Raw genomic sequence first — 14,797 nt, 5'->3', positions numbered from 1 at the left:
GAAGATTCATAATGGTTGTAAAGGACACACTCTCCTTTCTATCCACCTGGAAATAGAAACTTATAAATAAACCCCAAAACTGCATTATTTGAATATTTTAAATCATTCATTTTAGTTTGTATTCCTACTAGTCTCCAAATTGAGTTCTGCAGCTGCTGCACCTAATTTTATTTTGGCATAGAAAGATCTAGGGTCTGTGAAGCACAGTCTGTCTCTTCCCTCTGGAGCAGGAACTGGCATGATGATTCAATATTTAAAAGTGCTTTTGATCATCTACATTTGTACAGACTGATTACAACTTCAAATAAAATGAATACAGGCAAAGAAACGCTAGTATCATTTACTGGAGGATAGTTAATTGGCAGGTAGAATTGCAATGTTTTAACTAAATGAAGTAAAATTTAGTAGACCATAACTAGTTATGATGAAAAAAGGCAAAATAAATCATAAAAACCTGATTCCTTAGAATCACATTAATTGTAATTCCTGATGTTGAATCTGCACAACAGATTCATTTGATGATAATTTATGGGGAGGTTGTAGACATATATGACAAAGGACAGTGAAGGTTAAAGGTACTTATTGCTCCCTGGTTCTTGTTCAGCTGATTGAAATATACTTGAAAAAGACTTCTGTCTGGAATAGATACTGTATTTCTAGCTCTAATGTCAATTGGCAAACATAAAAATCAAAGCAAAGTAATCACCAGCAATTCAAAATCCCCAATATTATCTTGGATACTGGAATGAAAATGTGAGCTCTTTCAAGCTGTTTTAGCCTAGTACAATGTAAAAAGCAATTTAACTTAGAACACAGAGAAATTAGAAACCAAAACATTGCTGAGACTGAGGAGGTTATAAGTGACAGTGACAGTACAGCCAAAGTCTGCAGTCCAGTGGTTTTCAAACTCTTCCATAGTGGGATGCCTTTTTCCATATTGAGACCCTGTCCCAGAACTTCCCTCCCATCTAGGCGGGATCTGGCTAGTACTCTCTCCCACCTTCCATTGAAAAGGAAGGGAAGGACAGGGTGGCCTCTCCCCTCTGACATCAGTTCAGGAGCTCCATGTTAAGAATGTATGCTCTAGTCTAGTAGTCAGTCAACAAAGTTTAACTAGAGAAAAGTAGGAAAGCCAGATTTTTATTCTACCAAATATAACCCGAGACACTAAATTCTGGCAGAGATGGGAATAATGGTTTGCTCAGCTCCCATTTCCCGAGAGTAGAAAAAAGGAGTGATCAGCACAGCATCTTGAACTCTGATACAGAGTCCTAGACTGAGACTCAGGTCAGGCCCCATTAAGGATCTAACTTTGGAAACCTGGTGAAAATAAGTTCCATGGGCCAAAATCTGGGGTTTGCATATTTAATGCAGACATGTGGAAACACGAACTAGAGTCTGTTACTGTCATCTTGTTCACCTTTAAACTGGTAAGAGGACCGATCCATTGAAGAAGGTTTCTCTCAAAGGGTAGCCTACCCACAGGGCTAACATACAATATTTTATTAGAAATGAGAATTCAGAACTCCATGTGTCTAAACAATCAGGTTTAGAAATAGAGGTCTCCTCTACAATTGCTTGCAAAGATTAAATCTCATTCTACCAGAACAGGGGCAAAAAACTTATCACTACTTTTTAGGCCACTATACTTCATGAGATATTTTATAATTTATGCATATGAATGGGCACTACTGCGGAGTGAATAATTCAAAGTGTACTATTTTTTCAAACAATTGTCTTTCTGTTCAAGGATGTCAAGTTTATGATTTTATCAAATACATCCCCATAATTTAAAGTTATATTCCCAATAATTCTGAATAATAATTCATGATCTGTAAGTTGTGCACTAGCTGTTCATTCTGCATATTTGAAATTCATGCTGCTTTGATTGGACATGTGGATCACATGGTATGTTTCTGCCCTCTGATTGAGCATAACTCAAAAAAACCTACCTACAACAAACAGATTTTTGACAAAATATTCACTTTTTCTAATTCAAATTTCATTTTCTGTGAGTATGCTACAATAGCCATTTAAAATTCACCATTTTTCAAATATTTCTGCTAGTAAACACTTTGTGTAGAATATTCTCAGGAAACTCACAAACCAAGTTAAAGTGAATTAATTAACCATTCAAATAAATATTCATGGTAATATGCCCATCTCTAATAAGCACCAGAAAGAGAATTATGCCCAAATAGAACCCTCTCTTTCTTCCACCTATGAAAGTCTTTGGATGTTTGGCTATAAAGATAAAGCATATGCACACAAACCCATAATTCTCAGGGAAACAGGTATCTAATATTCCTGTCAATAGGCCAGCCTGAATAATTCATGACCTTTCAATCCATTTTTAAGTACCACTTTTCTTACATAATATGTGCTGGACAAGGCTGAACTGTTTAAATCCCTGTTCATTCTAGAGATGACAATCTCTTTCACAGTAACATTTTAAAGGAAAAATCAAGGAAAAAGGCACATGGGAGACAGAAGATGCTGCTCCTCATCGGAGCAGTGGAGGGAAAAGAAGGAAAGAAATGCTGCTCATATTTCTATTGGTTGACTAGGAGATTTAGTTGGAGTTATAACTTGGAAAACGGGATTCTCTAAATCATCAAAAACGTCTTACTTGTAAAAATGATAAATCTGGATAAATTGCCAGAGTAAAGCATAAGGGCTTTATGGCCTTCTGAAAATGTCATGCTGATCCAGCTTATATAGTGTTCCCACATGCTAAAGGAAGGATAAACACAACCATCCTGCTCTGGTACAGGGGATGGTATTAAAAAATATCATCATCTCATATAACTGCCTAAAACAGAGTACTAGAGAGACAAGTGGATGTGGTAGACCTGAAGAAGGACCTGAAGAAGACCTCTGTGTGGCTTGAAAGCTTGTCTCTTTCACCAACAGAAGTTGGTCCAATAAAAGATATTACCTCACCCACCTTGTCTCTCTAAAACAGAGGACAGTATACTTCATGCCACATACACTTGTCTGCCAATAATGCAGTGTCATACAAATGTGCCGTCATACAACCCAGCTTTATCTGAGCTGATAAAGATGGCAAGTCTGTTTCATAACATGCACTTATTGATTGTTTCTCTGATACCTTGCTGACCTTTTTCAGCTTGTCATGCCTGATATTCTGCATTGGACTGGCACTATACTGTTTTTCCAAAGTTCTTTATAGAATGATGGACACTACGTAAAATTAAAAAGAAAGTTATTTTTGTTATAACCCAACAAATTTGTAATTGATGCTGCTCAAATGAAAATCTGCTAAGGATCAGAAATTAATAGTGTAAGGAGTTTGAAACAGTGAATCATGAGAATGAAAACACCATTTTTAAACTGACTGATAACTGGAATCTATAGTTTGTATCCTTATGTAAAAAAGGATCATGTTAGCATCAGCTTCTGGGTTGTATAAAGAACCATTACAGAATAGGTACCTAATGATTATTTTCCTCAGCTGTTATTCTTTCATGTTCACTGTAATATACACAAAGTTCTAACCCTACCCCACTGGTACTTACACATACTGTTTTCTTCGATGAATTTCACTAACATCCTGGTGACCTTTGTAAAATTGGTTATTTAGAAGTATGTTAAGGTCGCTGTAGTGAGGCGGCCTGGGTCCCAGCTGCGCCTGAGAGGGCCGAGCCAGAACGGACGCCACAGTGGGCGGAGCCACCGCCGCCTGTTCCTGCCCCCCGGAAGTCAAGGGGCGGGACAGGAATTATAAAGGCCCGGCCCCAGCGCTCAGTTGACTGCTGGCTGCCGGAGAGGACAGACGCTAGTGCTCCAGCTCCCGCTGGGCCGGGCCTGCCCTGTGCTCGCTACCCCGAGGAGGACTGGCCGAGCCTGCCCCGGGCTCGCTACCTGGAGGAGGACTGGCCGAGCCTGCCCTGTGCTCGCCGCCCAGAGGAGCTGCCTGAGCTTCCCCTCGCCCAGTATCCTGAGGAGCAGCCCGGCTTACCCAGTGCTCAGTACCCTGAGGAGCCCATGGTGTGGGACACTGCAGAAGACACCGGGGATACCCAGGTACCAATGGAGTGGGAGATTGGAAGTGGCCCAGGGGTAGCCGACCCTAGTCTGGCTGCAGCAGACCCCGAGCCAATGTCAGTGTGTTGCGGCCAGGATCCCCACTGACACAGCAGCTGACTGACTGCTGCTGTTAGGGCCCCGGGCTGGGACGCAGTGGAGTGGGTGGGCCTGCGTCCCCCCTGCCACCCCATTCCCGGGTGGCAGTCTCCCCCTCACATCAACGCTCAGGCGTAGGAGCCTGGACTTACCTTAGTCAACTGCTTGCTGCCCCGCCCTGCTCAAGGGCTTGGGCTTATGTACTGTACTGTTTGTGTGCTCAGCCCCTGCCTGAGGGTCTGAGCCCCTGAACTACTGTTTGTGTGCTCAGCCCCTGCCTGAGGGTCTGAGCCCCTGAACTACTGTTTGTTTGCTCAGCCCCTGCCCGAGGGTCTGAGCCCCTGAACTACTGTTTGTTTGCTCACTCAGCCCCTGCCTGAGGGTCTGAGCCCCTGAACTGCTATTTGTTCACTCAACGCCCTGCTGAAGGGTCTGGACCCTGACCTACTGGCTGTTTGTAGTGAGGCGCCCTGGGTCTCAGCTGCGCCTGAGAGGGCCGAGCCCCGACACCGGACGTCCACAGTCGCTCAGAGTTTAGTACAGTGCAGTATATAGCAAATCAATTGAAAATTCAAAATGTCAAGTGTCTGAGTTCATTTTCTGTAATCAAATTGGTCATGCCAAGTATTACCCCAGGATATAGTGCTTCTGGTTATTCTGGACCAGACCTACAGAATTTGAGTTTTTGAGATCCACTGCTACTAAGATTTCCTCCAGTGTATAAAATGAATACTAACTGTTAAAATGTCTTGCCTAGACTGGAGTTCAGTATAAAATACACAATATATTATGCAAATAGGAAACCTTCCTGGTCATGCTTTAGGAATGTTAATATTTCTGCCTTGTACTAATTTGTACGACGAATAATCTATTGCAGCTATACAGGCTAAAATTATATTGCTTATTTTGTCAATCACTGCAACTACTTTTATCTTCCAGAATCTCACCATGAATAATCTTTTAAGAGTCCATTAGATACACACTAATACACTCAGACAAACATGGAATAAAAATTATTCTCCAAACTGGATTGCAATGACTGACTAAAGCAAAGACAGGTGGATAAATTGCCATACCGATGAACTCCACTATTGCACATTAGGATGTGGCAAGCTCCAAGTCTGCTACAGAGTTCTGAAGAAACTGACAGCAATCCAACTCCAGAGGCACTGCAAGCAGTGTAAGCACAGGCCGCTGTGCGCTTGGATCGGATAAAAGACACTACCAGTCGGTAAAGTTCATCCAAAGAATTGAGGGGCCGCATCAGCTGCAAGCAAAGGAGAACAGAGAGATTTAGACAACATTTGCCATCAAGATGTATGTGAAGTTCTCTTCTGGGAGGATGACAACTAAATTGTTTCTGAGTTTAATGACTTCAGACTAGAACACATGAGCACTGCGGGCCAAACCCTGAGTCCAGCTGCTTTCAAAGCACATATTTGAAAGGGCACGCACAAGGCACACAAAGTATTGTGGCAATATTTAAGACCTTTTTTTTAAAATCGGTATCTGGGTATTTTCATTGAATGTATAATCCCCAGGCCCATCTCTACTGTGTTAGCCCTCTCCACCTGACTACACATGGGCAGGCCACCTTCTTCCAGGAGTATTTGCAAAGAAGGAATAATGCAGTGAAAGAGAAATGCAAAGATAGGCGCAAAGGGAGGAGTGCTGGTGACTGATGCATGACCACCATGAGAAAAATCAGCATACGGGTAAGACAAAACTGTCCTATGTTTATGCAAACAGCCATTCACTAATCCTGACTAACTAGTGGAAGAATATTAGAGAGACTAGGTGGGTAAGGTAATTTCTTTTATCGGACCAACTTCTGTTGATGAGAGAAACAAGCTTTCAAGCTTACACAGAGCTGTTCTTCAGTTCTGTAAGCTCAAAAGCTTTTCTCTTTCACCAACAGAAGATGGTCCGATAAAAGATATTACCTCACGTACCTTGTCTTTCTCATATCCTGGAACTAACACAGCTACAACAACACTGCATACTAAAAGAATAACAGTAAGCAGTAGAACAGGAGTGAAGAAACCACAAACAAGAACGATTAACTGCAACAAAACCAAAAAGAAAGTACAGGGGTTGGCAACCTTTCAAAGAAGAGCCATTTTTTGTTTTTGTCTTTGACCAAAATATTTCGAGAGCCGCAGCACACGCAAAGCTACTTGTAGAGTTAGAATTTATCAGCTAATAATAATTGAACATATTAAAGTTATTACTACTCACCAATACTTTTAATGCGAATTCTGCCATTTGAATTTGAATATAAACAGGAGAGGGCTCTGGGATGGGGCAGGGGATTGGGGTGCAGGAGAAAGTGGTGCAAGGTCTGGGTGGGAGTTTGGGTGCAGAAGGGGGTTCTGACATGGGGCAGAGGGTGTGAGGTGCAGGCTCTGGCCGGGAGATGCTTACCATAGGTGGCTCCTGGCCGGTGGCATAGCAGGGCTCAGGCAGGCTGCCTACCTGCCCTGGACCCACGCCGCTCCTGGCACATCTCTGCATGCTCCTGGTGGTGGGGGGGAGGTGAGCTCCACATGATGTCCCCGCCCCCAGCACCATCATCACAGGTGCCATTGGCCAGTGGGAGCTGCGGGGGTGGTGCTTGTAGGCGCGGGCAGCGCATGGAGATCCGCAGCCACCTTCCCCACAAGGGGCACACAGAGACGTGCCAGCAGCCAGATACTTCTGGGAGTGGCATGGGGCCAGAGCCTTGCTGCACCGCCTGCCGGGAGCTGCCTGTGGTAAGCGCTTCCCAACCAGAACCTGACCTCGCACCCCCTCAAAAAATGGCTGCCTGCAAGGGGGTTGCCAAAGAGCCCATGCGGCAGCTCCAGAGCCACAGGTTGCTGACCCCTAATGGTATCCAGATTGAAATGATACATATACAGAGAAAGAGTTTAACTGCATAATATTGAATTTATATACACACACACACACAAAGATAGGAAAGACTGTCTTTCATGAACTGGTAACAAAAGGCAGCATCTCTCCCACGGTGTTTGGTAAAAACGTGAAATGAGGCTCAAGTCACATTGCAGCTCTTGTCATACAAAGCCCTGATTTTCTCTGCTCATGAGATATCTAGGGCTTCCCATAGAGAGAAACCTGCTAACCAAAGAAAGAATATTTTAAAATCTAGAAAAGCACTCCCTAATGGCAATTTTAATTCACCAGGGAAATGGTAGCCTTACTTATATTTACCTATATTTGAAAAGTACACTGATTTAACTAAAGTGATTTAAAAATAAATCTAGCTAAACCAATGCAAACTGCTTACCTAGACTCACTTAACATGGTTTAATGTTTAGTTCTATCAATTTAGCTTGCATTGGTTTCAACTGGTACTAGTTTCTAGTTTAGACAAGGCTTTATGAAATATAAAACTACTGTAGGCTGTAAAATGGATGTCAGATCAAAAGCGGATGCCATGCTAGGTAGTGCTTTAGGCATAAAAGGAGGATTTTTTTTATTAAAATGGAAATAGGAATCCATTTTAGGGGAGCCATCATGGGAAAGTTGTAAGGGCAACCTTGTGAGGAAAATACTGAAGGGACTGTTCTTTATGGGACAATGCACCAAGTTCATTCTTCTGGGCACAGGGACTGTTGCCTGCAAGCACCCCTGACAGGACCCAAAGGGATAAGGTGGAGACCAGGCCATGGCTCTGCCCCTTTACTCTTTGCTAAAGTCAGAGGAAACAGATCAACTTCACACGTGAACATGTGCTGCATCTCCTGGCAATGCTGTGTCAGACCATCTGTAATGCAGAGCTGGGACAAAAGCCATAACAGAGCCCTGAAAAAATACCTCAAAATAATTCAACTCAAGCCAAAAGAAAGGGATTAGGATAATGTGTAACATACAGAGTTTAATTTAAACACTTAATATTATTGTTTACCTTATCTATATAAGCAGCTTTTGATGTTGAATTTGGAGGGAGGTTCGACTTGTCCAGGTAGAATGCCCTAAGATAACAAACAAACAAAACTGTTAATTGTTTAAAAGCCTCTATAACATATGCTTTAAATATAACTGAAATGTCCTTTGATTTATGAAGGGTTTTTTAGACTTAAGGACATGAGACAAGTAAGGGCTGGAACAAAATGAAGGTTAAGGGTGCACTAATGCTCTTCTTTTTAAAGAAATTATGAACATGTTTTTTCTTGGCAAGCTGCAGTATAATGGGGTCACTGAATAATGTGCATCTGAGTGTAGACTGTGCATCAGAACTTCTGCAGCGCGTTTTACTGCAAAGTTGCTAGAAAAACTGGATCTGGAATTGGTTATGGAGGTTAATAATATTAGAGGAGCACCCCAAATATACTAGCCACGGTGCAGACATATAGAAAGACATTGTCACTGCCCTGAAAGGCTACAATATAAAAAGAAACTACAAAAATTAAGAGTGGGGGAAAGATACACCATGCAGGCAAAGTGAACAGGGTGATGACTGGAACTAACAATGTGTACATTTTTATATATGCAACTATCCTGAACTGCTCCTCTACATAATTTCCACTCACCTATATGAACATGATTTAGTGTATAAAGAAGCAATTGAATGCAAATATTGTTCATCAACATAAAAACAAAATGTCATGTGAAAGAGAAAGACCAACAGACCCAGAGCCAATTGCTTAATAAAAATTAATATTGCATAGGAAGTGTCTGTAGAACATAAAAGTGCAGCATGTGTTCTGTCAAGTGACAGAGGCTGGTGTTCCATATGGTACACAGTATGCTCAGTTCGTGTTCACAAGCCTTCCATATTATCCTTTTCCTCCTGTGTCCTAAAACTGAATAACCCCACTCCTTTAGTACATAAGAACATAAGAACAGCCATACAGGGTCAGACGAAAGATCCATCTAGCCCAGTATCCTGTCTTCCGAAAGTGGCCAATGCCAGGTGCTCCAGAGGGAATGAATAGAACAGGTAATTATCAAGTGATCCATTCCCTATCACCTATTCCCAGCTTCTGGCAAACAGAGGTTAGGGCCCATCCTGGCTAATAGTCATTGATGGACCGATCCTCCATGAATTTATCTAGTTCTTTTTTGAACCCTGTTATAGTCTTGGCCTTCACAACATCCTCTGGCAAGGAGGTGCACAGGTTGACTGTGCGTCGTGTGAAAAATATACTTCCTTATGTTTGTTTTAAACCTGCTGTCTATTAATTTCATGTGGTGGCCCCTAGTTCTTGTGTTATGAGAAGGAGTAAATAACACTTCCTTAGGGCTGGTCCACACTAAGAAGCGGGGTCGAACTAGGGTACGCAAATTCAGCTACGTGAATAGCGTAGCTGAATTCGAAGTACCCTAGTTCGAACTACTCACCCGTCCAGACGCCGCGGAATCGAAGTCCACGGCTCCAAGGTCGACTCCGCCACCGCCGTTTGCAGTGGTGGAGTACCGGAGTCGACGCGCGCTTCGGAGTTCGAACTATCGCGTCCAGATTAGACGCGATAGTTCGAACTCCGAGAAGTCGAACTCACCACGTCGACCCGGCTGGTAAGTGTAGACTAGCCCTTATTTACTTTCTCCACACCACTCATGGATTTTATAGACCTTTATCATATCCTCCTTAGTTGTCTCTTTTCCAATCTGAAAAGTCCCAGTCTTATTAATCTCTCCTCATACGGAAGCCATTCCATACCCCTCATTATTTTTGTTGGCCTTTTCTGAACCTTTTCCAATTCCAATATATCTTTTTTGAGATGGGGCGACCATATCTGCACGCAGTATTCAAGATTTGGGCATACCATGGATTTACATAGAGGCAATATGATATTTTATGTCTTATTATCTATACCTTGCTTAATGATTCCCAGCATTCTGTTCGCTTTTCTGACTGCCGCTGCACATTGAGTGGATGTTTTCAGAGAACTATCCACAATGACTCCAAGATCTCTTTCTTGAGTGGTAACAGCTAATTTAGACCCCATCATTTTATATATATAGTTGGGATTGTGTTTTCCAATGTGCATTACTTTGCATTTATCAACACTGAATTTCATCTGCCATTTTGTTGCCCAGTCACCCAGTTTTGAAAGATCCTTCTGCAGCTCTTCGTAGTCTGCCTGGGACTTAACTATCTTGAGTAGTTTTGTATCATCTATAAATTTTGCCACTTCACTGTTTACCCCTTTTCCAGATCATTTATGAATATGTTAAATAGGACTGGACCCAGTACTGACCTTTGGGGGGCACCACTATTTACCTCTTTCAATTCTGAAAACTGACCATTTATTCCTAACATTTGTTTCCTATCTTTTAAGTAGTTATCAATCCCTCTTATCCCATAACTGCTTACTTTGCTTAAGAGTACTGGAGGAAAGAAAGCCTCTGATCTAGCCTCCCCTCACAGCACCTGCTGCAGAACCCTAATACTGTACAAATGGTTCAAAGAAAACTAACTTGTTATTAAGCACTGACTCATTATTCCCCAAGACCTTTTCCTTACTCCCCAGTGAGAGCTCACCATGTCACAAACATCCAGTACATGCTATCTACTAGTGGTACCACCACTTCATCATCTTCCTTCTCATAGTCATAGACCATAGAGAATTTTTATTTTTCCAACACATGTATGAGTAGCATCACTTATCAGACACTATCACCAGCTTACCATCTATGTGGCATTATCAAATGTCAGTAAACTAATATTAAAGACTCCCTATCAGGAGCTATTGCTGGTTTTCTTTAAAGTCTGGCTGGAGCAATTTCATAGTGTTCTATTACTGTATGATGCTCATACAGCTGTTCCTAAATGTGCTGCATAGAAATCCATGGTGACAGCATATCTGACTTCACTTGGTGGCAGTGAAGGACACTCTTGAACTTGGACTGAACATATTCTGAACAAGATGTTATGCAGAGTAGGATAGGAGAACATGAGTGCAAATCTGTTGTAAGAGCTTTACTTTTGAGTCACAGAAAAAAGTTTATTATTACAAACAAAAAAATAATCTATTAAATTAATAACTGGACCTTGTCAAAAATGGGAACATTTTTGCAAACATTTTCAAGAAAAAAAAAGTATAGATTGTAAAATAATTGTAAGCAACTTAAAGTGAATAAAACAGTTTATAGTTGTTTTAATAGGAGATCAGTATGGTAGTAAGGATGGACCATAGTGCGATAGAAAAAAATGAACTTTAAAGAGTAAATTAAATAAAAGGACAAACTGCTTCTTACTCCTCTAAAAGACAATGAAAACTAAAAGGTATGAAAAACAAAGACCAGACAGCTGGAACACCATGCTTGTCCTTCTGTCAGTGGCAAGGCATCTGACACCTAAGTGGCTTATTACCTTGGTGCACTGTCAATAAGATGAACTGCCAACAGTCTCCATCAGGAGGAAGGCACAGCCTGTCAGTGGAGGATTGCTGGAGATGGCATGTGGTAGAAATACCATGTTTACTTTGTAACTAAAGAATTATTTTAAACTACAGTAAAGTATGAATAGGAAAATAGAAAGGAGATTTGCACTTACAGCATCATCCACAAATGACAGGATCATCCTGGGCCCCGATCCTGCAAATACATACCCACATGCATAACCTTACTTACATGAGCAGTCCCATTAATTTCAATGTCACTGCTCACAAAAGTAAAGCTATTCACATGCATGTGTTTGCAGGGTCAGGGCTACAGACTGCAAATTTTAATAACCTTAAATATTTGAGTTACCAGTAATAACTGCCCTATTAAAATCTGACACCCTATAATACTACTAGATTCTGCTGCATTTAGTTTTGTGGTTTTGAGAGGAATATTTTTTCCAGACAGAAGATGTAGATTCACCCCAAAAAAACATAATGATACTATTTACAATTAAAGTGAGTCTGTAATGCCACTTTGAATAAACTCAGCATCCAAAGGAAGTTGGAGAATAGAGGACAAGAGATTTGCAGGAAAAAAATGCTATTAATGCTACATGACTAGCCACAGTGCATAACAGTTACCTCAGCAGCAACAGACCAACCCTTTCTTTGTTACTGTATAGCAGAGCTAAAAACAAATTTAAGTGTCATCATGCCATTCGTGTATTGAACATTATCAGAATAAAAGCCTACATTACTTGCTGCTGCTATGCCACAGGGAAATTTACTCATTCAGAATGTGTTCAGTATTCCCATCCTCTTTATACCATTTTTTCAGCAAATTCAGCTGCATTAAAAAACTAGTAACTAAATATAGAACAGTATACCCACTAATGGACTATACAAAAAATAACCAGCTCCATTCTGAAAATGAAGCAACATGGGCATTGTAAAGGGATACAGAATTAAATAAATTGCTAAATTAATAAAGTCAATTATTCATTAACCTAAAGTACTAAAATTGAAAAAATCAATTGAACAATATTAATTTTACAAATCTAAGATATCCTATTAAAAATGAAACCATAGCCAGAATCAGCTGATAGTCCCAGATATTTCTCTAGTGCTTTATTTTAATTTTTTTCATCAAAATTGTCTTCAGTTTTTCTCAGAACATGACAAATTGTGGACAGCATATAAATTTCCAAAGCACTTCACTTAATTACTGAATGCCTGTTAAGGTCCTTAATCAAATTTCAGGGGAAAAAAGTAATGGCAGTCTTGGCATGGTACCCAGTTTGGATGATATTTTCTAATCCATTTGAAGTGAACAAGAATGAAATCATAGTACTTTGTGTGCATGCACCAAATGTTATTAGAACTGCTCTAAAAAAATTTCAATTTTTATAAGCTGTGGTAGACCATTCTTATTATAAAAAGATAGAAAACTACAGTGAGTTACCACATATTATAGTATATTTTATAAAACAACCTTTGTGCAACAGTCTTCAATAATGGAACAAATATTTGGAGGGAACTCTGTAAGGGAACTAGGTAGAATAAACTGCTTGGGTTTTAAAAAAAAATCTGTCAGATAAATACATGCTTTTTTGATCAAGCTATCCATAAATTGTGGATGAATGGAATGCCATAGTTGTAATGTCTTGATTGTAGTGAAACATTTGATGGTGTCTCACAAAAGTAATTCAGACATTTAAAGGCTTGAGAGACTGACTTATAAGAAAAGAAGGTGGCTCTGATCCTGAAAAGACATACACATATAACTTTACACACAAGCCGTCTTCTTTTCTGTGCATCACAATTCGATATCTAGATTGTTCAGCCACCTAATTGCTGCATCATCAAGGGTAGTAAGAGGTTGTAGTCCACCCTCCAATCTTCTAATTGTGCACTCCTCCTCCACATGTTTGACCATCAGCATCACTGCCCCACAGTCACACTAAGCCAAATCTATGCATTGTGGCAGCCACACTGGCTGTTCCAGTCAACAGCCTATTAAGCCTAGTCCAGAATCTGTGTCCCAGGTTGCAAACACAGACACTCTGGCTGGAGTAATCTTGGAACCTGGCAGGATCTAAGAGTTTGGGGATGTGGTTTTGGGGGGCGGTGAGGGCAAGGAGGAAATAGGAGAAAGAACCCGTTGTGGTTGTTTTTTCTTTTCTACCAACTGGGAGAGTTCTAATTTTTGCCTGGGGAAGGAAGTGATCTAACCAGATAGGAGGCAGGCAGCAGATGAGATTAGATATAGCATATGAAATTTCAGAGTAATTAGTTTCTTTTGGAAAATTAGGGGGAAATTTAAAACAATTGATTTACAAAGTAAAAGTAGTTTGATCTGAACTATAAAGCAGCCATTTATATCATATTTGCCATGTCTGAGCATGAGCACACACACAAATCTCTCTTAGACGCATTCTAAGTTCTGCCATCTGGTGGTGAACTAAGTATTGAATTTTCCAATTTTTTTATCTGTTGTTCAGTGCAAGTGAATCTACTGCAAAAAATTTCTTGCTGTTAAAGCAAGCAACTGAAGGAGTCTAATGTATTAAATGTTCTTTCTGAAGAACAAAAATTACTATGCCTAATTACTCTAATCAGAATACATTAAAATCTAGCTTGAGGATACATTTTAGGAATTTTAAACCTACAACAGTGAACACTTTTTCATTTAAAATGAATTATAACAAGTACAAATACTACTCGTATGCATACTGCTAGTGTTTTCACAATACTTTCTCATTCATACTATAGTCCAGAAAGAGAAGAGTTCTGAAATATTAATTAGTTGTGTAAGTTTGCAGGACAGGATTGCATTATTTGTCACGTATCATACATTAAGATAATCATTTGGTATATTGATGTCTTTTTTCTGTACTCAATAAAAGTTTAACGAGACATAGGAACAGTCTGAAAGCATAACATACAAATATTCTCCTCTCTGAAATTTTCCCACATATACACTATATGAAAGAAATCAGATTTAGCCTCATGTCTTTTTATTATAAAGTAATTTTATGAAAGGTGGGAGGGATGGGGAAAAGAATCAAACAAAGTTTTAGCCACAGGGTTATTTACCCACTGTCTCATAAGCAGGATCCTATGTACTCTGAGGTAGAATAAACATAAATTCTTCATGCAAAGTCCTATAATTTCTGCATCAGTACAATATTATTTAGCAGGGGAAATAAGTAATTAAATCAATTAAAAAACCCTCTCTACACAATACCCTGGCACAACAATTTCATTGCTTTCAAACACCTGCTGTATGGAAAGCACCACAAATGGTACAAGTATCA

General features: G+C 40.3%; 1 protein-coding gene across 2 annotated transcripts in view; it reads right to left on the bottom strand.

Moving 5' to 3' along the window:
* Positions 1 to 14,797, bottom strand: part of PREX2 (phosphatidylinositol-3,4,5-trisphosphate dependent Rac exchange factor 2) — a 290,193-nt gene that overhangs the window by 36,582 nt on the left and 238,814 nt on the right. For both annotated transcript variants that reach the window (XM_039522700.1, XM_039522701.1), the window contains 2 exons: positions 8,057 to 8,123; positions 5,223 to 5,413 (listed from right to left, as the gene is read on the bottom strand). In XM_039522700.1, coding sequence (XP_039378634.1) covers positions 5,223 to 5,413; positions 8,057 to 8,123 — 258 coding nt within the window. The remainder of the gene's footprint in view (positions 1 to 5,222; positions 5,414 to 8,056; positions 8,124 to 14,797) is intronic.

The sequence above is a fragment of the Mauremys reevesii genome, linkage group 2 (assembly GCF_016161935.1).
Source record: "Mauremys reevesii isolate NIE-2019 linkage group 2, ASM1616193v1, whole genome shotgun sequence".
Classification (NCBI taxonomy): Eukaryota; Metazoa; Chordata; order Testudines; family Geoemydidae; genus Mauremys; species Mauremys reevesii.
This window is presented reverse-complemented; position numbering and strand designations above follow the sequence as displayed.